This window comes from Hordeum vulgare, chromosome 3H (genome assembly GCF_904849725.1).
Source record: "Hordeum vulgare subsp. vulgare chromosome 3H, MorexV3_pseudomolecules_assembly, whole genome shotgun sequence".
NCBI lineage: Eukaryota > Viridiplantae > Streptophyta > Magnoliopsida > Poales > Poaceae > Hordeum > Hordeum vulgare.
The window spans coordinates 587,878,461-587,900,903 of NC_058520.1; the positions used below are offsets into that span (position 1 = coordinate 587,878,461).

The following is a 22,443-nucleotide window of genomic DNA, read 5'->3' on the forward strand; positions in this document are numbered from 1 at the left end:
CTCCATCTGTTGGCCGGCCTGCCAGTCGACAACAATGGTGGTCATATCCTTATTTCGCTCCAAGAAGAGGGTGTCCCAAAGGGCTTTGGAATGCGAGGAGGCTATGGAGGGCATCATGCGTAGAGGAGAAAGGCTTCGGAGGAGGATCAGTGCGGTTATGGCGTGGGCTAGAGTTTATATAGTGGGCGAGAAGGAGATTGTCGGCGGCGATTCGGTTAATGGTCCGCAACATACGGACGGAAGGGTGGAGCTGGAGTAGGTTCCTCGGCAACTGCATATCATTAATGTAGGCACGATGAACCGACGAGGTCTCGTTTGAACATGGATCATTCACAAGCACCATGAAGCGGCACATGCGACGCTCTCTCGGTTGACGCGTCGCTTCAATGCTGGCATCAGTGAGAGTACATGACCGCTCTGGACGGGCATGAATGCGTCACTGATGCTCTGAAGGGGCGCCAACTGTTTCGAGTGGCGAGCGCGCGGGCTATGAAGGTGTTTTTTGGTAGTCCAGGTTAGTGAGTGGCGATTATGGCTGTTGTCCGGACGATGGCAAAGCCCCCTAGTTTGTCTTTGTTTTGTGGGCAAGAGTGTGTCTGGCCCACTCGGTGCATCGATACATGCTCACGTTGGATGGTACAACATGTCCGGATCGCGTTGTACGGATGGTTACAGGTGGGCGGTTTGAAGGTTTGCGTTGGATATGTCGTAACCTGGTTGTTTGCCCTGTGATTATTTAATAGTCCAGACACACAGATGCTCATATATACATGCACCTAGACTCATCTCTTTTAATGAACGTATGCACACCTTACCCCAATGAGCATCGTTGAAAGACCGAGTTGACACAGTTTAGTCGGCTAGAATGCTATATGTTGTTGACATATTATTTATAGTTCATTCTATAGTAATCATGTATAATAATTAGTTACAAATATGTTCTACTATGATCCATCTCATACTCAAAGTTTATAGGAGCACGTGCTACAAAGGAATGTTAATCTAGATTATGCTTCTCTTATCTTTTCTTCGACTCAGCAAGCATATATATGTATATATATATTATTTAAATTCTTATAACCCACTTACCTTATCTTATTATACTTCTCTAAAAGCATGTTTAATAGTGTAGCCAACAGTCGGTTTTATAAAGTTATCACGTCACATATAGCTAACACTTTTTGTGGCTTAAAAAACATTGGCTATATGTAACATGACAATTTTATATAGCCAACATAATAGCTGAACAACAGTTAGTCATACTAGTATACTTATATTAATATATGACTCTTCTATATCTCTCAAAAGTGTGTTGAAGCATGTGCTACAGGCCGCTTTTCTTCTCTCTTCTTCAACTATGCAAAATATGATAGGGAAACCCTCCCTATCATAGGTCCGATAAAAAGCAAAGCTCAGACTGGTCGATTGTTGTTGATTGTTGCAAGATCCGATAGCCAACATCTCGCTAAAAATTTCGGTCCCATCAACCCGATTAACACGCAAAGACGCACGCTCCTCTTAACTATGACTGTATCTTTATCCCGAAAATATCGCACGTCTCGTTGCTCGTCCCTGCTCACATCACGGGTGAGCGATCCATCCGCGTGTGCCGCCCTAATTCTCCTTCGCCTACCTCCAATGCATCCGCCGCACAACACCACCGAGCTCGCCTTGCTTCCGACGCATCGAATTGCACCGTGGAGCTTGCAATCCCCCTCAGCTCCCTCTGATTTCTCTGCCGAAGCTGCGAGGTTTGGATCCCCATAGTGCGGCTCCTGGTCCAACCTCAATCCCCTGGTAGCCCCTCCCTATTCGTCACCAACAATGTCAGTAGTATCCAGTTTTATACACGAAGTGCATCGAGTTTTTGTCGTAACCCTCTCAACTTTCTCGCACATCCTATGTGGGTGAAATGATGATACCATGCCAACTTGGAACCTTTTCAGAGTTCATTTCAAATGCTTTTCAATTTCATGGTTTTATAGCTCAAAATAATCAGTAAAATGCATGAAAAATAACAAATGAAGTCAGAAAGGATTGTAAATTGATGATGTGGCTTTGAATGGTGCATTTTGAACACAGAAAAACTATGGATTTCAAATAAGTACAAAAAAATGAAATCCCTTTGTAAGAGACGAGTTTCCGTATGAAACCCTGATACTTCGAAAGAGATTGTCCGTTTTGTACACGAAGTGCATTCAGTTTTTGCCGTAACCCTCTCAACTTTCTCGCACATGCTATGTGGATAAAATGATGATACCATGCCAACTTTTAACCTTTTTAGAGTTTATTTCAAATGCTTTTCAATTTCATGGTCTTATAGCTCAAAATAATCAGTAAATGCATGAAAAATAACAAATGAAGTTAGAAAGGGTTGTAAATTGATGATGTGGCTTTGAATGGTGCATTTTGAACACATAAAAACTATGGAGTTCAAATAAGTTCAAAAAAATGAAATCCCTTTGTAACAGACGAGTTTCCATATGAAACCCTCATACTTTGAAAGATATTGTCCGTTTTGTACACGAAGTGCATCCAGTTTTTGCCGTAACCCTCTCAACTTTCTCGCACATGCTATGTGGGTGAAATGATGATGCCATGCCAACTTGGAACCTTTTCAGAGTTCATTTGAAATGCTTTCCAATTTCATGGTCTTATAGCTCATAATAATCGGTAAATACATGAAAAATAACAAATGAAGTCAGAAAGGGTTGTAAATTGATGATGTAGCTTTGAATGGTGCATTTTGAACACGAAAAAACTATGGAGTTCAAATAAGTTCAAGAAAATGAAATCCCTTTATAACAGACGAGTTTCCGTATGAAACCCTGATATATACTTCGAAAGAGATTGTCCGTTTTGTACACGAAGTGCATCCAGTTTTTGCCGTAACCCTGTCAAGTTTCTCGCACATGCTATGTGGGTGAAATGATGATATCATGCCAACTTGAAACCTTTTCAGAGTTCATTTCAAATGCTTTTCAATTTCATGGTCTTATAGCTCATAAATAATCAGTAAATGCATGAAAAATAACAAATGAAGTCAGAAAGGGTTGTAAATTGATGATGTGGCTTTGAATGGTGCCTTTTGAATACAGAAAAACTATGGAGTTCAAATAAGTTCAAAAAAATAAAATCCCTTTGTAACAGACGAGTTTCCGGGACTAAAGATGCATTAGGGGAAGAAGGAATAGCGGCCATCATCGACGGTCGAAAAATCAGGTGAGGGAGTGTCCACCATATATGAGAGAACTTTAATAGAAAAAAGAATTATCATAAAATACAATTAATAAGTAATTATAAACAAAATAAAATAAAATAAATAAGTATTTTGTTGTAAGTAGAAACAAAACAAAATAAGCTAACTAGCACTTTGAATTTAAGTAGAAACAAAACAAAATAAACAAAACAAAAAATAAAAGAAAAAATAATCAGTAAATGCAACTAAAATTATCAAAGTATCTTCTGTTAAAAATCATTAAAAGCAAAAAGAATTTTCATAAAGAACTTTTTTTGTTAGAATTTTAATGGCAAAAAGAATTATCACTAAATAAAATAAATAAGTAATTAGAAAAAAAATTAAAAAAATAAACTAACTAAAAAAATAAAGAAAACAAAAATAAAGCAAAAAACAAAACAAAAATAATGGAAAACAATTAAAAATAGATGTTCCTCTCCACGTTGCACCCGCGGCGGAGCTTATAAACAGGCTCGAAAGCCCTTCGCTTGGCGAGGTGGGACTAAACATTCAACCGCACCACGGCTGTGGCAGGCAACCGGTACCAATGCAAAAAAGAAATAAAATAAATAAAGCAAAAAACAAAACAAAAACAACTCGGAAAAAATAAAAAAATTGCCACCAACTGGGTTACCACGGCCTGAATACGACTAGAAACCCATCCATGGGCCAGGATTCAGGCCCGCAGTAGGCCCAGAAGGCCATCAGGCAAAGCATTAGCAAGTAGATCCGTAAGCCTGTAGTGGAGAGGAGCTCGAGAGGGGTGCGGCAGTGGGGCTTATAAACCACTGTGCGCCCCTCTCAACTAGCGAGGTGGGACTAAACTTTGGTCGCGACGCGGGCAGCACAGGGGCCTTTGGTACCAGTTCGTGGCACCAACCGGTACCGATGCCCACCCTTTAGTCCGAGTTGGTGCCACCAACCGGGGCCAAAGGCCGCCGCGGTTGGTAGCACCAACCGGGACTAAAGGGTGGGCATTGGTACCGATTGGTGCCACGAACCGGTATCAATGGCTTTGCTATATAAGCCAGCGGTTGTGAAAATTTCGTTAGTTTCTTCAATTCCTCCGACGACGCCGCCAGGCTGCCGAGCTCGCCGTCGTCGCCCCTGCCCCGACCACGCCGCCGTTGCCCGGCCCGACCACGCCGTCATCGCCCCTGCCCCCCGACCACGCGGCGCGCCCTCGCCGTGCCTCTACCGCGCCCCTACCTGCCCCGTCGACGCCGTCGCCGCCCTTTGCCCCGTCGATCGCCGTCGCCCCTGCCCCGACCATGCCGCCGTCGCCGCCCTCTACACCGACGCCGGCGCCGTGCCTCTCCTTGGTCAGGCCGGCGCCGCCCACCCTGTCCTCTCCTTTGTTCATATAAATGATGATTTGTTTTTTGTATTTTTATAAATATGTATATATGTATGTTCTCTGTGCATATAAAAGTTAGATTTTTAGTACATTTGGGTACATTTTAGGTTAGTTTTATCTATATATGTTTTCTGATTTAATACATTTTAGGTTAGTTTCATTTTTAGAAAAGTTTTATATATTTAGGAAAAGAAGGAAGAGAAGGAAGAAGGAAGAAGAAGAAAAGGTTTTATATATGCAAAAGTTACATTTTTAGAAAAGTATTATATATAGCTAGGAAGATAACGAAGAAGAAGAAAAAGAATGAGAGGAGAAAAAGGAAAATAAGAAGAGGAAGAAAGGAGAAGAAGAGGAGAGGAAGAAGAGGAGAAATAAATAAGAAGAGGAAAAAAGAAGAAAAAGAAGAGGAGAAGCTCCTCTATTCCTTTCTTCTTCTCCTTTGTTTTCTTTTTTTTCTTCGATTGCTTCTCTTCTATTCCTTTCTTCTTCTCCTCTTTTTATTTCTTCTTTTGTCTTTCTATTTTTTATCAAGTATGTTGTTGTTGATATACTCCCTCCCGATCGAACTTCAACACGAGGGGGGGTACCGATATACCCCCTCCCCGATAACATTATTTTCCCATGTATATGTATGTCGCGTCGTTGTCAATATAACCCCCTCCCGGATAACTTTAACATGAGGGGCGGTCGATATATATACCCACTCTCGACCGTGATAACTTATATCACGGAAGCACCCTCCCTCGGCCCTCTCGCTCGACCAAAACTCTCGAGGACACCCAAACCCTAGAGAAAACGATGTTGGTCTCCTACCCCCTCCCGCCGCGCCCTTACCCGACAAACTCTCTCGAGACCACCCAAATTTACCAAGTTAAAAGAGCGTTGTCGTCGAGGCCACCCCAAACCCTTGAAGCGTTATGTCGAGGCCACCCCAAACCCTTGAAGCGTTGTCTAGGCCACCCCAAACCCTAGAGAAGCAGCGTCGAGGCCACTAACATGATTCCTTATTGTGATTAGCTAGCTAGTTCTACGTTTGCCACTAATATATATCCATCTGTACCATGTTTGAATAATAATTGATATGTTGTAAATATTTGCAGAAACTATGGATCACTCCCGAGACGAAGAGGAAGAAGCGATGTTGGGGGAGATAATCGCACAAGGAAGTGATGTCATTGTGTCGTTTCTCAGAGACACCGATGGTCTGGAAGGACCGGGTGAAGAAGAGGGCTATGTTCATGATGATCTGGAAGGACCGGGTGAAGAAGAGGGCTATGTTCATGATGATCTGAAAGGACCGGGTGAAGAACAGGGCGTTCATGATGATCTGGAAGGACCGGTTGAAGAAGAGGGCGTTCATGACGGCTCCGTTGACCGAACCGAGTCCGGCCAGGTATATATATATTAGTTAAGCCCGTGCTGACTAGTTGATTGATGCATTTATTGTTTTTATATGTACACATATTAATTAACTCTCGTATTTCTTCTTTTTTCTCTAGCCCTCCGGATCGACCTCAACTTCGGTAAAGAAACGAGGCCCGAAGAAAAAGTTACGCTCGGATGAAAGGTTTGAGATCACAGCAATCGCGCGCGATGGCAAGCCGATTGAACCCATCCGGACAAGGGATGGATTTCATGCTCAGTGCGGCTTCTTGTTAGGGACTATACCAGTTCCATTAAGAAGGAAAATTGAAAACAATTTATCAGGGCAGTACACTTCAGTCATGATCATATCTCTGAAGAAATTCTGGACTGCTGGTTAAACGTCCTTTGCGTTGGTAATTTTTTTTGCATGGAGTCCAGGACGATTGCATGATTGCCTTATCTCCCTCTTATTTGAAGATGAGCAACGTGCATACCAACCCTATGCCTGCTTACAGTATACTTATAGTCCATCTTGCCTCTAATGACACCGATACTTCTGGCCAACTGCAGGGCGTGAACATTTCACATGACTCTGGGGAGACCCTGCAAGCCGTGAAAGCATTGGCATGGTCCAGCGGCGCCGTCATCGCAGTATCTGGAGCAGTTGATTTTATCGCGGATGGCGAGCAGGTGGTCAGTGCGAGCAATGGCGTGGCCATGATGCACAAGATCACAGCAACTTGATATGCCGTCACAGCTCTTATAGCGGCTTTTGTTTGGGCGGATCCTTCCGATGCTCTGGCAGCAGCAGCGTGTGCCCTTGCCATCTTTGGACTCGCTGGAGAGATTAGGATGGAGTCGGCTAAAAGGGTCTGCCTCTCTCCGGATGCACCTCATCGATGCTTTTTACGAGCTCGACGAGCAGACCGTCACGTTAGGTGTCAAAATTGCCCTAGTGCCGTAACCAGGACATTTGTGCCGTGGCTACCAGTGTTTAGGAAATATATATATTCAGGGGTGATCTGCAGGGTTGTGAATAACCATGAAGTATATTTTGTCAGATTGGATGTTACCGTTCATGTGTACAATCCCCCATCAATAAATTTCCCAGGCTGTACTAACTACCGAGTACTCCCTCCGTTCCAAAATATAAGACATTTTAAAGATTTTATTAAAAGACTACATACGAACCAAAATGAGTGAATCTATACTCTAAAATATGTCTATGTACATCTGTATGTAGTTCATAGTGCAATCTCTAAAATGTCCTATATTTAAAAACGGAGGGAGTATGTATTTGTGAATGCTGATGCCAAAAAGGTTTTGTATCACCTGCCATCTACACGGACAGTGATGCTTCCCAACATAAGCCGGTCAAAAGAAGGACGACTGCATGACATGACTCTCTCACCAAGACTGCATTGCTGCTGGTGTTTGTGCAGCAATGACTTAACCGCTAGTCTGTTTGAACGCTTTGGTCCCTGTAAGCGCGAAAATGGAACTCCTAGTCGCCGGCGATCACACCGGAACACGCTCGGAGGAGAAATGAATGAACACAGAATTTTTCCCGGCACACAAACATCTTCGCTGCGCGTACGGCTTTCCTGTATTTCTTCCGGAGCACGAACTTCAACTCGGCGCAGCGATACACAGGAGAGACCGGGAGCTCTTACACGCGCGCAGACACGCCGCGAGCCTCCCACGATCCCCACGCATCACGCTTCCAGCTCGTGCGCCCGGCGCTCCCGCACGCGTCCGCACGGCTGATCCTGGCGCTCCGACGCGGTCACCCCTCCGCGCTGATCGCGGTTGCTAACCAAACACACACACGCACGCACCCCCTAAGACGTACACACACGCCCTAGTCCGCCCGGCTGGGCTCTATCACGCCCCCCGGCGCACGCACGCACGCGCACCCGCGACACAACACTCCGGCGCCCGAACGCCTCTCGCCAGCCGTGGCTTATTTGCCGTATCATTCACCCCCTAGGCCGTGGCTCAAATGAGTGCAGGACCGTCAAGGTCGTCACTGGCGCTCGCCAGCAGTGCCTGCTCCGCCGCCGCTGCCTCCTTCAGCCGGGTGCAGTCGCGCTTGAAATGCCCCCTGTGGCCGTAGTTGTAGCAGCGACCTCGCCGTCCTCTTCCGCTGCCCAACGCCTCGCTCCTGTGGTGGTCGTCGTCGTCCCGAGCGCCGCCGTGTCGATGCTCCCGTGCTGCCCACTGTGCCGCCGTCAACAGCAGCTTTTCGCCGCCACGCTCGCCGCCGTCTTGTCCACGACGCTGAACCCGCTCTTCAAACCCACGCAGCCGCCCGAGTGCCTCGTCGAACGCCATGGTCGCCGTGTCGCAGAACTGCTCGATGCCGGCGACGACGGGGAACAACCGATCCGGGACGGTGTCCAGCAGCTTCTTCACCAGCACCTCGTCGTCTAGCGTCTCCCCTAGGCTCGCGAACCACGCCATCATCCCTGCCAGCCTCCCGGCGTACGCGTCCAGCGCCTCCTCGTCCGCCATCTTCAGGCGGTCGAAGTCCCCGCGCAGTGTCGCCAACCTCGCCGCGCGGACACGATCGGCGCCGACGAACCTCACCTTCAAGGAGTCCTATACCTCCTTGGCGGTGAGCTTCGTCGCCACCTGCAGCAGAACGTCCTCCGACAGCGCTCCCAGGAGCATCGCGCGCGCCGCCTTGTCCTTCCTGGTGTTCACCACCGTGTCGCCCGACGCCACCGCCTCCCACACGATGTGGACGTCGAGGATCGCTTGCGCCTTGATGGCCCACACCGTGTAGTTGTCCGACGTGAGCATCGGCATCGCCATCGACACCGATCCGGCCGCGCCTCCGCCGTGTGGCACGATCGCCATTGCCGTCGGCGAGCTCCCGAACCGAAGGCTCTGATACCAATTGTAAGCGCGAAAATGGAACTACTAGTCGCCGGCGATCACCGGAGACACGCTTGAGGAGAAATTGATGAACACATAATTTTTCCCGGCACACAAACACCTTCGCCGTGCGTACGGCTTTCCTGTATTTCTCCCGGAGCACGAACTCCAACTCGGCGCAGCGATACACAGGAGAGACTAGGAGCTCTTATACGCGCGCACAGACACGCCGCGAGCCTCCCACGATCCCACGCACCACGCTCCCAGCTCGTGCGCCCGGCGCGCACGCACGCGCCCGCATGGCCGAACCTGACGCTCTGACGCGCCCTCCACGTTGATTGCGGCTGCTAACCAAACACACGCACGCACGCACCCCCTAAGACATACACACACACGCCCTAGTCCGCCCGGCTGGGCTCTGTCACGCCCCCCCCCCCCCCCCCCCCCCGCGCGCGCACGCACGCGCACCCGCGACGCAACACTCCGGCGCCCGAACGCCTCTCGCCAGCCGTGGCTTATTTGCCCTATCAGTCCCTCTATGCCTATGCCTATGAATCCAATGATTTGAGGACCCCAGGAGGAAACTTCGGCAAAGAAAGCCTATTGGTTGGTATGATTGGTCTGGTTGTGTCATGACATGTCATACTGCAGTTTTGCGTATGAATTCTGTTTCCCATAGTCCCATAATACATTATATCAGTAGCACAGACACATAAGGTGAATCAGCCAACAGAAAACAGAGCTCAAAGAGAGAATTCGAGAAACCATTTGAGGATGTTCTTTGGAAGCTTGTACTTCATTTTGTTATGTTTCCCTGTGTGTTTTTCCTGTCAAAGATATGTGCTCTGAGCATTCAGTTCATATAAAAGTATGCAGTTCTTAGAATTACAGTTCTCACAGTGTTCAGTTGATGCACAAACTTGCACTCTTCCATTGAACTTATATGCCTAGGCACCCTATATAAACAGTAAAATCAAAAAAATAGAAAACAAAATCAAAAAAATCTGAAACTTCGCAGCATCAACGATGATCAAACTTTATAGGTTTCCTACAAGTTTTCATGTCAAAATATCATGTAGAGAAAGATGTACAAACAAGTTTCAGATTACAGCTAAAAAGTGCTCAAAACTTCAAGCATTGAAATATTTCCCTTGTGTAGAGCTTCTTGAATAGTTTTTTGACATGAAAACTTGCAAACACCTACAAACTTTCATCATCTTTGATGCTGTAAATTTTCAAATTTTTCTTATTTTGTTTTTTATTTCTTTTAATTTTACTGTTCATAGAGGGTGCCTAGGCACCCGGGAGCTGAAAATCCACACTCATTCAGGATACAACCATAATTAAGAGCAAAGTGCTAAAATACAAAGTGGAAAGACCATAACCAGTCGGAAAAGAAGATTACATGACTCTTACAAATCAAGAGAGTATCAAGCATAAGAGATGGAACATTAGGTTCATACAAGTTCCTTATTATTAAGACAACAAACAGTAGTTCCACTACAACCACAATACTCTTATTAATTTTGAAATAATCCATCCTCTTTCCGTAGGTCTGATTGCTGGCCGGATTAATCTGCGTGTTCTTGAGCTAGTGGGTGCCGCTGCTGGACTGGGACTAGAAAAGCAGAACAAATCAACCGAGAATAAGCTCCCGTTGCTAAAGAGGGAGAGCCTGATCCTGCGTTTCGATGCTTCCAGTCCAGGAGGAGCACGAAGAGATTACCATTGCACTTGAACTCTGTCCTCCGATTCGTCCAGATTGGAGGGAGAAACTACGGAGTAGGACAAACAGAAATTACAAATTAAGACAATTAATATTTTAAACAGTGGTCAGATGGAAATGAACAGCGGAAACAGTGCTTACCAATGGTTTGTCTTTGATTCAATGCAACCTTGATTTCCTCCAGTAGTGGCGTAGATTGCTGGATAGCAAGGTTGAGTAGATTGATGTGTCCTCGAGCAGCTGCAACCTGTGCCTCCTGTATCCAGCAACACGGAAAACGGCTAGAAAATCAGTACTTCCTCCAACTCCAAAAGGATGGCACACGCCCTTTTCCAAAATTCGAATTTGATAATGAATTGAAGCAACAAAACATGGGTTATATGTCAGGTAAATTGTACCATTGGATTAGTACCCGAAAGAATTTTCAATGGTATAAATTTACTAAGATACATGATTTATGTACTGTTAGTCAAATTCATTGATCGTCAAAAATAACATCTTGATAAGCATGCGTGGGAGTACTAACTAGCCTAGGATGAATATAATAGGGATAACAAAGGAAGACTTGAAAAAAGGAAAAGAGTACCAACCAGTCCATGTACGTCAGAAGTTAACATGCCACGAAGACTCATCCAATCATCACTTAGAATTTTTATTGCATCAGGACCTAGCACATCCTTGGTGAGATGCTCCATGAGTGGCATCGTCTGAAGAAAATTAAATGAGTATGAACAGATGATGTCATGATGTTGTCGATTAGCAGGGAGTAATATATGTACCTCTAGAAGGTTGGGATGGTTGACGGGCAAGGCGCCTTGCATCTCCTTTGCCTCCTGAATCACTTCATGAATTTCTTCAAAGCGATCACGTTGAATAAGAATCTGACCGAGGACTTCATTTTTCTGCAGAAAGGCATGTTAGACGAAATAACTCTTGTATTATACGTGACTTGTATAACACGTGTAGGTTAGGATCTCTTTCTATCTCCTTGTGTTTAAACTGTAGATAAGATAGATTGATCTTAAACCTCTCCTCATGTATATCTCTTCGGCTTATGCCGCCTATATAAACATGCACGCGTCCCTGCTAAGAGCATACGCTTCCAGCCTTTCTCACATGGTATAAGAGCCACCTCTTCCATCGACATGTCATCTTCCTCCTGAAGCTCCACCCTGGCTGCCTCCCTCGCTGCGCTAGGTCACACCATAACCGAAAAGCTAGCTAGGGACAATTTTTTGGTGTGGAAGGCACAAGTTCTTCCACATGTGCGCGCCACCGGGCTCATGGGCTATCTTGATGGCACCATGGCCGAGCCGCCCGCCGTTTTGACCACCGAGACTGATGTTGCAGGGAAGAAGGAGATCTCTTCGACTCCCAATCCTGCCCATGTCCTCTGGTACACGCAAGATCAGCAGGTCCTCACTTTTCTTCTTGCCTCCCTGTCTCGCGATGTTCTTCTTCAGGTGCACTCCTTGGCTTCTGCAACCGGTGTCTGGACGGCGATCCAGCAGATGTTCGCCTCCCACTCCAGGGCGCGCCACATCCAACTCCGGGGGCAGCTCGGCAACACCAAGAAGGGGGACTCTCCTGTCGCCATCTACTTCACCAAGATGAAGGGATTTGCAGATGAGATGGCGGCAGCAGGCAAACCTATTGACGACGACGAGTTGGTGTCCTATATCCTACAAGGATTGGACTCTGACTACAACCCGTACGTTGCCGCCCTCTCATCTCGTCCCGAGGCTGATCAGAAGATCGGCCTCACCGAGCTTTTCTCCTTGCTCAACACGGCGGAGGCCCGCATCGACGCACTAAACGGCAGCAACACCAACTCCTTCTCCATCAACCTCGCCTCCAAGGGGGGCTCCCGCAACAACAACGACACTCGCCCCTCTGGTCCTGGCGGTGGCAACCCTGCTGCCTACCATGGTGCCGGCGGCGGATTCTTTCCCAACACTGCTGCTGCCCCTCCTCCTTCTGGCAGGCGGGATGAGACCTGCCAGATTTGCAAGCGGCAGGGCCACGCTGCCTGGCGCTGCTTCAAGCGCTACGACAAAAACTTCAGCCCTCCTCCCAAGCGTCAAGGTGGTGGTGGCGGCAACAACGGCGGCGGTGGCGGCAACAGCAGCGGCGGCAATAACAAGTCTACAAACACCGTCTCTGCTGCCTACGGCGTCGATACCAACTGGTATCTTGACACCGGTGGTACGGATCATGTCACCGGCGAGTTGGAGAAGCTTGCTGTGCATGATCGATATACTGGACCGGAGCAAATCCACACTGCAAGTGGTCAAGGTATGGAGATTAAACATGTTGGTCATTCGCTGCTTCCTACTCCACATAAACCCTTACACCTAAACAACATTCTTCATGTTCCCAAATCCAAAAATCTCCTCTCTGGTTCCCAACTTACGAAAGATAATGATGCCTACCTTGTTGTTTACCCTGAGTTCTTTTCTATTCACGATCAGGAAACGGGGGGCACAATACTTCACGGTCCGAGTAAGAATGGGTTGTACCCCATTGCTGCTGGCCAACCAGGTGCTCATGGGCGTCACATGCTTGGCGCCATCAAACCATCTACTTCTAGGTGGCATAGACGCCTAGGTCATCCGTCCTTCCCAGTGGTGCAGCAGATTCTACGCAACCACAGTCTCCCAGTGTCAAATAAAGTAGATCATCATCTTGTGTGTGATGCTTGTCAAATGGCTAAAAGCCATCAATTACCCTACTCTCGGTCAACTAGTGTGTCTCAAGCTCGTTTAGAGCTCATTTATTCTGATGTTTGGGGTCCTGGCCCTCTTTCAGTTGGTAGACAAAAATATTATGTTAGCTTCATTGATGATTTCAGCAAGTTTAGTTGGATTTATTTTATCAAACACAAATCAGATGTCTTTCAAAAATTTCATATCTTTCAAGCACTTGTTGAACGTTTGTTTGCCCGCAAAATTATTGCTATGCAAACCGATTGGGGGTGAGTGTCAAAAGTTAAACCAATTTTTTCAGAAACTTGGCATTACACATCATGTATCATGCCCTCATGCTCACCAACAAAATGGTTCTGCCGAACGTAAGCATCGCCATATTGTCGAGGTTGGTCTTTCCCTCCTCGCCCATGCTTCCATGCCTCTCAAATTCTGGGATGAGGCCTTCTCTACGGCAGTTTACCTTATTAATCGTGTTCCTAGCCGTGTTATTCACAACCAAACTCCTTTGGAACGTCTTTTTGGTCTCACACCTAACTACACCTTTCTTCGTATATTTGGTTGTGCTGCCTGGCCTAATCTTCGCCCTTTCAACAAACATAAACTTGAGTACCGCTCAAAACAATGTGTGTTCATTGGTTACAGTGATCTACACAAAGGATATAAATGCCTTGATGTCTCCACCGGGCGGGTCTATGTGTCTCGGGATGTTATTTTTGATGAACATATATTTCCCTTTGCATCTTTACATCCCAATGCCGGCGCTCAACTTCGTGCTGAACTTGTTCTTCTTCCACCCACCCTCCTAAATTTATCTAGCCCCCTTACACCTTCCGCAGCACCAAATGACCCCATGGCAATCTCTACTACTTATGCACCCACCTCTGCTAACAGTGTGCAGGACTCCGCAGGTACCTCTCATGATTTTATGCAGCCTAATGTTTCTACAGATCTGGTGGCCACAGAAAATCCAGGGCTGCATGCCTCGGAATTAGAAACTGCAGCACCTGGGGCAGGCGATCCTCCTCTCCACGCCTCGGGATCAGCCGCCGTAGCTCCTGGATCTTCTCCGGGTTTTGTGCAACAACCCAACGCGTCGGTCGGCCGGTCCCCTGTATCCACCTCGGACCCGGCGCGCCAACCAGATGCGTCTGCGACTCGGTCCCCCGCCTCGACCCCGGCGCGCCCGACAGCGGTTGCAACCGCGTTGTTCCCCGCCTCGGACTTGGTGCGGTCCCCCCCCCAGGAGATTCGCCTGCAGCGGCGCGCTCCCCCAACCGCATCTTGGATCGGCCGCGGTCTCCCCCGAGTGGCGGGCCCGCTCTGTCTCCTGCCTTCGACGCAGGAGATCTCCTTCGACGTGGCGACCTGCTACAGGCTCCTACGTCTCCGTCCCATGCAACGTCGGCGGCGCCCCATGCAACGTTCGCCTCGCCTGCTGTTTCCTCTGGTGTCTCACCTGATACGGTATCTTCTGACTCTGCGCTGCCTCGTCGTGTCCAGCACAATATGCAACCCATGCAACCAGCACCTCCACCTCCTCGGGCTCATACTAGGTCTCAAAGTGGTATTCTTAAACCCAAAGTTCACACCGATGGTTGTATTCGTTGGGGCTCTTTTTGTGCTACAAGTGAACCTGAAAATCTCAAGGAGGCTATTGCTGATCCTAAGTGGAAAGCTGCTATGGATGAAGAATTTGGTGCACTTCTGTCCAATAACACATGGCATTTGGTACCCCCGCATCCTGGACAAAATATCATTGACTGCAAATGGGTTTATAAGGTAAAACGACACTCTGATGGTACCATTGATAGATATAAGGCTCGTCTTGTTGCAAAAGGATTTAAGCAACGTTATGGTATTGATTATGAGGATACGTTTAGCCCAGTTGTCAAAGCTGCAACCATTCGTTTAATCCTGTCTATTGTTGTGTCTCGTAATTGGTCTATGCGACAACTTGATGTCAAGAACGTGTTTCTACACGGTGTTCTGGAAGAGGATGTTTTTATGAGACAACCACCTGGGTATAAAAGTTCACAATCACCTACATTTGTTTGCAAGCTTGACAAAGCAATCTATGGCCTAAAACAAGCACCTGGGGCATGGTATTCTCGTTTGTCCTCTAAACTTCAGTCTATTGGATTTCATCCTTCACAGGCAGATACCTCCTTATTTTTCTATTCCAGACATGGAGTCACAATTTTCATGCTTATTTATGTTGATGATATTATTGTCACTAGTTCCTCTGCTCATGCGGTTGATGATCTATTAAAAGATCTTCGGATGGACTTTGCCCTCAAAGATCTTGGTACACTCCACTACTTTCTGGGCATTGAGGTAAAACCTACTCGTGATGGTATTGTTTTCTCTCAAGGCAAGTATTTGGTGGATCTCCTTACTCGTATGAACATGAAAGGTTGCAAACCTGTTTCCACTCCTCTCCCAATAGCAGAAAAATTATCTCTTTATGATGGTGAGCCGCTTTGTGATGAGGACTCCACAAAGTATAGAAGCATTGTTGGTGCCTTGCAATATGTGACTTTAACTCGTCCAGATATCTCGTTTTCTGTCAACAAAGTTTGCCAGTTCTTACATGCTCCTACCACTGTTCATTGGTCCTTGGTTAAGCGCATTATTCGGTATCTACAAAGAACCATGCATCATGGTCTTCGTATTAGTAAGACAGATTCTATGCTGGTTAGTGCCTTTTCAGATGCAGACTGGGCTGGTTGTCCTGATGATCGTCGCTCCACAGGAGGTTTTGCAGTTTTTCTTGGTAGTAATCTTGTCTCTTGGATTGCTCGCAAACAACCCATTGTCTCTCGTTCCAGTACTGAAGCTGAGTATAAGGCACTGGCAAATGCTACTGCTGAAGTTATTTGGGTACAAACTCTGTTGACAGAACTTGGTGTGCCTCATCCTCGAGCAGCTTCTCTTTGGTGTGATAATTTGGGTGCTACTTAGTTGTCTGCTAATCCTATCTTTCATGCTCGCACCAAGCACATTGAGGTTGATTATCACTTTGTTCGGGAAAGGGTTGCCAACAAGTTGTTGAATATCAGGTTTATTCCTACTGGTGATCAAGTGGCGGATGGGTTCACTAAACCATTGACAGCCCAGCAACTTGGTGTTTTTCGTCGCAATCTCAACTTAGGCAGTTGTGATTGAGGGGGGATGTTAGACGAAATAACTCTTGTATTATACGTGACTTGTATAACACGTGTAGGTTAGGATCTCTTTCTATCTCCTTGTGTTTAAACTATAGATAAGATAGATTGATCTTAAACCTCTCCTCATGTATATCTCTTCGGCTTATGCCGCCTATATAAACATGCATGCGTCCCTGCTAAGAGCATACGCTTTCAGCCTTTCTCACAAGGCGGAGTAGCGTATCAAGAGGGAAACGAATCTTGCTCCGATGTGCCATTCCAGACTATGCACACCATGAGAATGACTCAAAAAAATGTACACTGAGAAGAAAGAGTTCATGGAGATAACGTTGTACCTCTTTATATTCTTCAGGCATCAACAACATGAACTGCAGTAAAGAAGGAAGAAGAAAACCACATAAAGAAGATAATCATTTTCTAGAGGAATATGGGTATGCACACAAAGACTGATCAGACCAAAATGAAATCTATGAAAATGGAAGGCCTTATTAGATTAAAATTCTGATACCTCTTCCAGATCCCTACATATTTCAAATGTGGGACTGTTTGGATGCATGTGGACTGCCTGCCTCAAAGCAGCCTCCGCTTCCTCCACGTCCACACCACGGGAGAATGCACAGCCAATATGTACCTTGACTTGCTGAATAGCAGGGAGGTTAAGCAAGCCCAAGTCGAAGTCGAAATCAGGGCTGACACGTTTCACTTCGCACACACGGATTTGCAAACGAACATCTTCAAGCCTTGGCATAGATCCATGCAGAAACATGACCTGTCGGTTAATATGGTATCGCCTCAGATTCTGGAATGCACCACTACCACAGGTCAAAATTTCCTTGTCTCGAGTTTTCTTGCTCACCATGAAAAGGAGCAGATTATCCAGATATTTGAAATCTCCAATGATATCCATATCCTGCTGTTCCACACCATACACATGCACTTCTAGGTCGCAGAGGTTGGGAAGACGCAAGGGACTAATCCACCCCGGAAGCCTTGAGAACTGGATGCCACCTAGAATCAGGCGACGGAGATGTAGTGAGAGGACGAAGCCTTCTTTGCATGTCTTTCTCACACTCCCCTTTGGAAATGTACTGCGGAGACCAATATCTATAACCATGATCTTGTGCAGGCTGCGTAAAGCCTCCAGCAAGTCTGTCTCCACGCTTTCATCAGCAGGCGGAGCATTCCATGTTACCAGCACCCTCAACGCCCTCAGCTTGCGCAGCTCTTCCACAAAGCGTGCATACTTCTCCGCAGCAGGCCAAATCCACAGCTCCTGCAGGGAAGTCAGCTTTCCAAGCCAATCAGGCATCCTTGTCTTACGGTCAGCATGTAGGCACATCAATCCCTGTAGCTGGGCCATACTTTCCGGCAGTTCTTCGATCCTAGTGCCAGTTATGTCCAATACCTGCAGCAACTTTAGATAACCAATATCTTTCGGGAGTTGACGTGTTCGTGTATACATTAGATTGATGTACCGAAGGTGTGGTGAGCTCCCAAGTTCCTCGAGATAATTGCATTCTTCCAAAACAGAGTTCCAAGCAGCTTTCAGTACACGCAACACAGGGAAACTAGACAGTGGGGGCAATGCGTTCATAAGACCTCCAAAGGCAGTAACTGACCTCACTTGTGGCATGTCCATAACAGCCTGATTACTGATTTTGTCTAAGCCGAGCTTTTCGATGGAAACTCGTCGGCTGTCAACAGATGCGTGCTGCCCTTTATCCAATATAGTGACAAAGTTTTCTTCTTTTGACAAGGAACGAAGGAGATGAAGTACAATGTCATGGACACGGCAACCATTAAGGAAGCCTTTGTGTGTCGTTGTGTCCTCTTGCATGATCATGTTTCTACTAACAAGGTCATTAAAATATATTTCTCCAAGCTCAAATAGACCTACCCCTTCTTTATCATGAATCAAGCCTTCGGCTATCCACATCCATATCAACATTGTTTTGAGGATGAATAAATCCTCTGGAAATAAGCTTAAATATAATAAGCAAGCCCTTAGATGCAATGGCATATCATAATAGCTAAAAGACAATATCTTCATTGTTCTCTTAACTTGTGAGTCATCTTCATCATTCCCAAAACCTATAGTGTTGTAGGCATGTGACCATTCCAAGATTGGTTTCTTAGCTAGCACACTAGCTATTGTAGCGATGGCTAATGGTGAACCATTGCATTTCTTCAGAATTTTTTCAGACACCTCAGTAATTTTATCATACACGCCAGCTGATTTATATTTCTCAGGACATTCCTCTTTACCAAATACTTTTGTATAGAATAACTTTTTGGAGTCACTATAAGAAAGCACTTTTGGTGTATAAACAACACCACCCATATCAACTTTTGATTTGCGAGTAGTTGTGATTACCACATTTCCAAGATAATTATCAACAAAAGCACATGTTATCAATTCCCATGTTGGTGTATCCCATATATCATCAATAACAATGAAGTACCTACAAATATTAGGATGCAACAAGTTATGCACCTAAAGTACATACGAGAACAAAAAGCATGACATAATCAGATCGAATCTTCAACAAGGTCATCGCAAGAGACTAAGAATCCCTAACCGATCCCCTATAATTTAGAGCATCAAATGACCGAGTATTGTTTGGAAGAGTATATTCGCTTCTCTAAGAAATTGTGGTTTCTAACCGATTCCCTAAAATTAACTCTATAAAACCTATATTTGGCTCATATATTTCGTCGAACACTTAGTATGTACATCCGCGGCGAGCGGCGATGATGGTGCCCATGCATGCCGACGACGCTGGAGAGCACGCCAGGCACATCGGGAGTGCAGTTGCAGTAGTTGCGTGGAAGTACGCAGGTGCAACAGCTCAAGTTTGTCATCCCGTCTGGCGGCGACATTTCGAGGGAGCTGCACCTGTGGGTCGGCATGTTGCTGGCCCCGCTGGTATACCCAACCGCATCCACAGACTTAGGCTTGGCCTCTGACGTGAACGTCCCATCAGGTGCCAAGAGCGTCAAGGTGCTCGTGGACTAGGGCATCCTCTGGCCTAGGCTGACATTTGCTTGGAGCTGCTCGAGGGCCATGACTTCACCGCATGGCCCGGATGCAGCAAGCCGCATCTCTTCCATCGCACGTGCTTAGCTTGGAGCTCGTGCTGAAGAAGAGCGACACCTGCTTGCTCAAGAAGAGCTCGTGTTCATGGTACATCAACATCAAACAACAACAAACGACGTCCGGCCTGCCAACAAACTTGTGGCAACCGACGAGTGATGGAGCGTAGTGGGGTGGAACGGCGGCAGTGTGGGGCTAAGTTGCGGTGGTGTAAAGGGAACAGGATATGCATGAACATCTTTGGAGCGAACAAAATTTATACTCGAGCCGGCTGTGGCCGAGTATATTTAGGGATCGATATGTGTTCGAGTAAAAGTTATCCTCCTCTAAACCTTTTGAGTGATTGGCTAGGTGAGGTTTCGAGGAGAAAAACAGAAATTTCTACTCATCGAAAGCATTACAAGGGACCGGTTAGAGATGATGTATGTCTTTCCACAAAACTAAACTCCTGCTTTAGTTAACTCAGATCCATAATTTTTGGCATAAAACTATTATTTCAATAATATACAGATAAATTGATAAATATATAGTATGTTTCTGAAAGTACTACTATTTTCATATTATAAGAATGTTTTAACAATGGAGCTGGAAAATTTATAGTTTTAAGTATGTTCATATATGGTCAAACCTTCTAAACTTTGAATACATGGATCATGGAAAATCAAGTGAAATGAAAATGGTTTATCTAAGGAGTTTCTTCCATCCCTGGTAGTTCCCCACTATATATAGGGGGTGGTAGAAATCTACCGAGTGAGCGATACAAACCTCTTATCTTGGAGAAATCCTTTTATTTCACTGATGAGCTGATACTGATCCAATATCATCATATTGGCATTCGTATATTTTTCCTTGTCAAGGCCAATTAGAATGTCCAAGAAAATTTTCTTCATGTCTGGATACTGACCGACTGGAACAAAAGCCACACACTGGAATTTCACCTTCAGCTTATCATAAACAGCTTTGGCAAGGGTGGTTTTGCCAAGTCCGCCATATCCGACGATGGAGACTATCTTCATCTCTTTGTGCGCACCGTGACTATCCTCCCCCTCGAACAACATACTTATGAGCTTCTCCCGTGGTTCTTCAATGCCAAAGAGCTTTGTCACTCTCTGCAGATCCAAGAGGCGGGGATCATCCATGGTTAGTGTTGTCGCGGCAGGCTTGGCCACGATATCGTCGACTCTGTACATGGAACGCCGCAAGGCTATAGCCTGGAGTTGATTCTTGATGTCTTGGATCTTGCCAGCGATGCTACGGCGGTCTGCCAGCTTCTTCAAGTTGAACATGTTCCTCGTCTTGTCCTTGAACCGCCTGAGGCCAGTCTTCTTGGCCTCGGCTTCATGGTCATGGCCGCCGTCCACGCGTACCAGGAAGGAGTCGACGATGTCCTCCATGGCGTACGACGCCTTCCTGACCTCACGGGCCCAGATCCAGACCTGCTCGTCGAGTTGGTCGCGCGGCACCTGAGCCACCTTGTGGAGGGCGCCGTGCAAGCTCTCGAGATCTAGTGAGAGAGACTCCACTTCCTTCCTGAGGTCCTTGTGCAGCTTGTACTCCTCCTTGAGCAGGTCGGCCAGCTTGAGGAGGAGGGGGGCCATGGCTCCCGTCGCCAGTTCCATGGCTGCCTTGCTCTCGTCCTTACAATCTACAAGTAACGACCAAGAGGATGAGAAAGAGGAAGGGATTCAGCAGAGCTGAGCAGAACAGGAGAAGAGACGGGCCTCACCAATATTATGCAGGTTTCCCCCGTAGAGCAACTCGCAACTCTAGCAGAGATCTGCTAGAGTTGCTCTTAGCTCAGAGCTTCTAGCAGCAAAAGAGGATGGCGCTGGACGAGATGAAAAAGGAGTCTCTGCTAGAGTTGCTCTTAGCTCAGAGCTGCTAGCAGCAAAAGAGGATGGCGCTGGACGAGATGAAAAAGGTGGAGTCTCTGCTAGAGTTGCGAGTTGCTCAGATCTGCTAGCAGCAAAAGAGGGTGGCGCAAGTGGGTTGGTGAGATGAAAAAGAAGGAGGTATTGGCCGTACGGGGTAGCATAGTTTACATCTGCTTTACTTGGGTATTGAGAAGAGGAAATTAAAAGAATGACCTCGGTCGGGCAAGACTATACAAGTCCTATGACTGAAGACCCGATTCATGCAAGATTGTAAAGTAGGTAGAGAAACCTCTTACAGCATGGTTATCAATACAGCATGGTTAGAGCATCTTCAACAGGCGCCCAAAAACTGCTCCGCACGCTAAAAGATCCGTTTTTTGGGCGCCGGACTGCTTCAGCAGAAGCTGCAAAACACTGCACGTGCTAAAAACTTTTAGGCGCGCGCTCAAAAACAATATCGCGCGCAGCATATTTGGTGCACCGGCTTGCGCGCGCAGCAAACTCTGAGCCGCTGCAGATGGACCGCTGAATCGGACTGGATTGAGCGCCGCACTAGCGCGCGTCTGTTGGAGATGCTCCGGTCCCCGGCCGTTGGAGGTGCTCTTAACTCCGGTTGCAAGCGCCACAAACTTCATGCTCAAAGATAAAAAGTGATAAAAGTCTGTAAATTACTTTAATAAAAGATGTTGCAGTGCCCCCCTCTTGGGGCATGCAGTGCCCCCCTCTTGGGGCAGATGCACATATATACATGCACGTAGACTCATCTCTTTTAATGAACGCATGCACACCTTACCCCAATGAGCATCGTTGAAATACCGAGTTGACACAGTTTAGTCGGCTACAATGGCTATATGTTGTTAACATATTATTTATACTAGCAAAAGGGTCTATGCGTTGCAACGGGAGAAAAAATACCACACGCTTTTAATTTTTTTATAATCATTTTGATTTATTAAAATAATAAGCTAACTAACTAATGTAGTCAATCCTATCCTATTTTGGTGAGAAATCAACCCGTCCATTGTTAATTCCAC

General features: G+C 46.5%; 1 protein-coding gene and 2 pseudogenes across 1 annotated transcript; 1 reads left to right on the forward strand and 2 right to left on the reverse strand.

Annotated features, from left to right (window-relative positions):
* The first annotated feature begins 408 nt into the window (after window positions 1-408).
* LOC123442129 lies at window positions 409-6,924 on the forward strand (annotated as a pseudogene).
* A 1,034-nt stretch (window positions 6,925-7,958) lies between these two features.
* LOC123442130 lies at window positions 7,959-8,822 on the reverse strand (annotated as a pseudogene).
* Window positions 8,823-16,934: 8,112 nt separating this feature from the next.
* On the reverse strand, window positions 16,935-21,450 carry LOC123442131 (disease resistance protein PIK6-NP-like). Its single transcript, XM_045118222.1, has 3 exons — window positions 21,262-21,450; window positions 20,301-21,180; window positions 16,935-18,903 (listed from the first exon to the last, which is right to left on the reverse strand). Exons 2-3 carry the CDS (start codon window positions 21,152-21,154, stop codon window positions 16,935-16,937), a joined length of 2,823 nt encoding a protein of 940 aa, XP_044974157.1. The 5' UTR covers window positions 21,155-21,180; window positions 21,262-21,450.
* Between the last annotated feature and the right edge of the window lie 993 nt (window positions 21,451-22,443).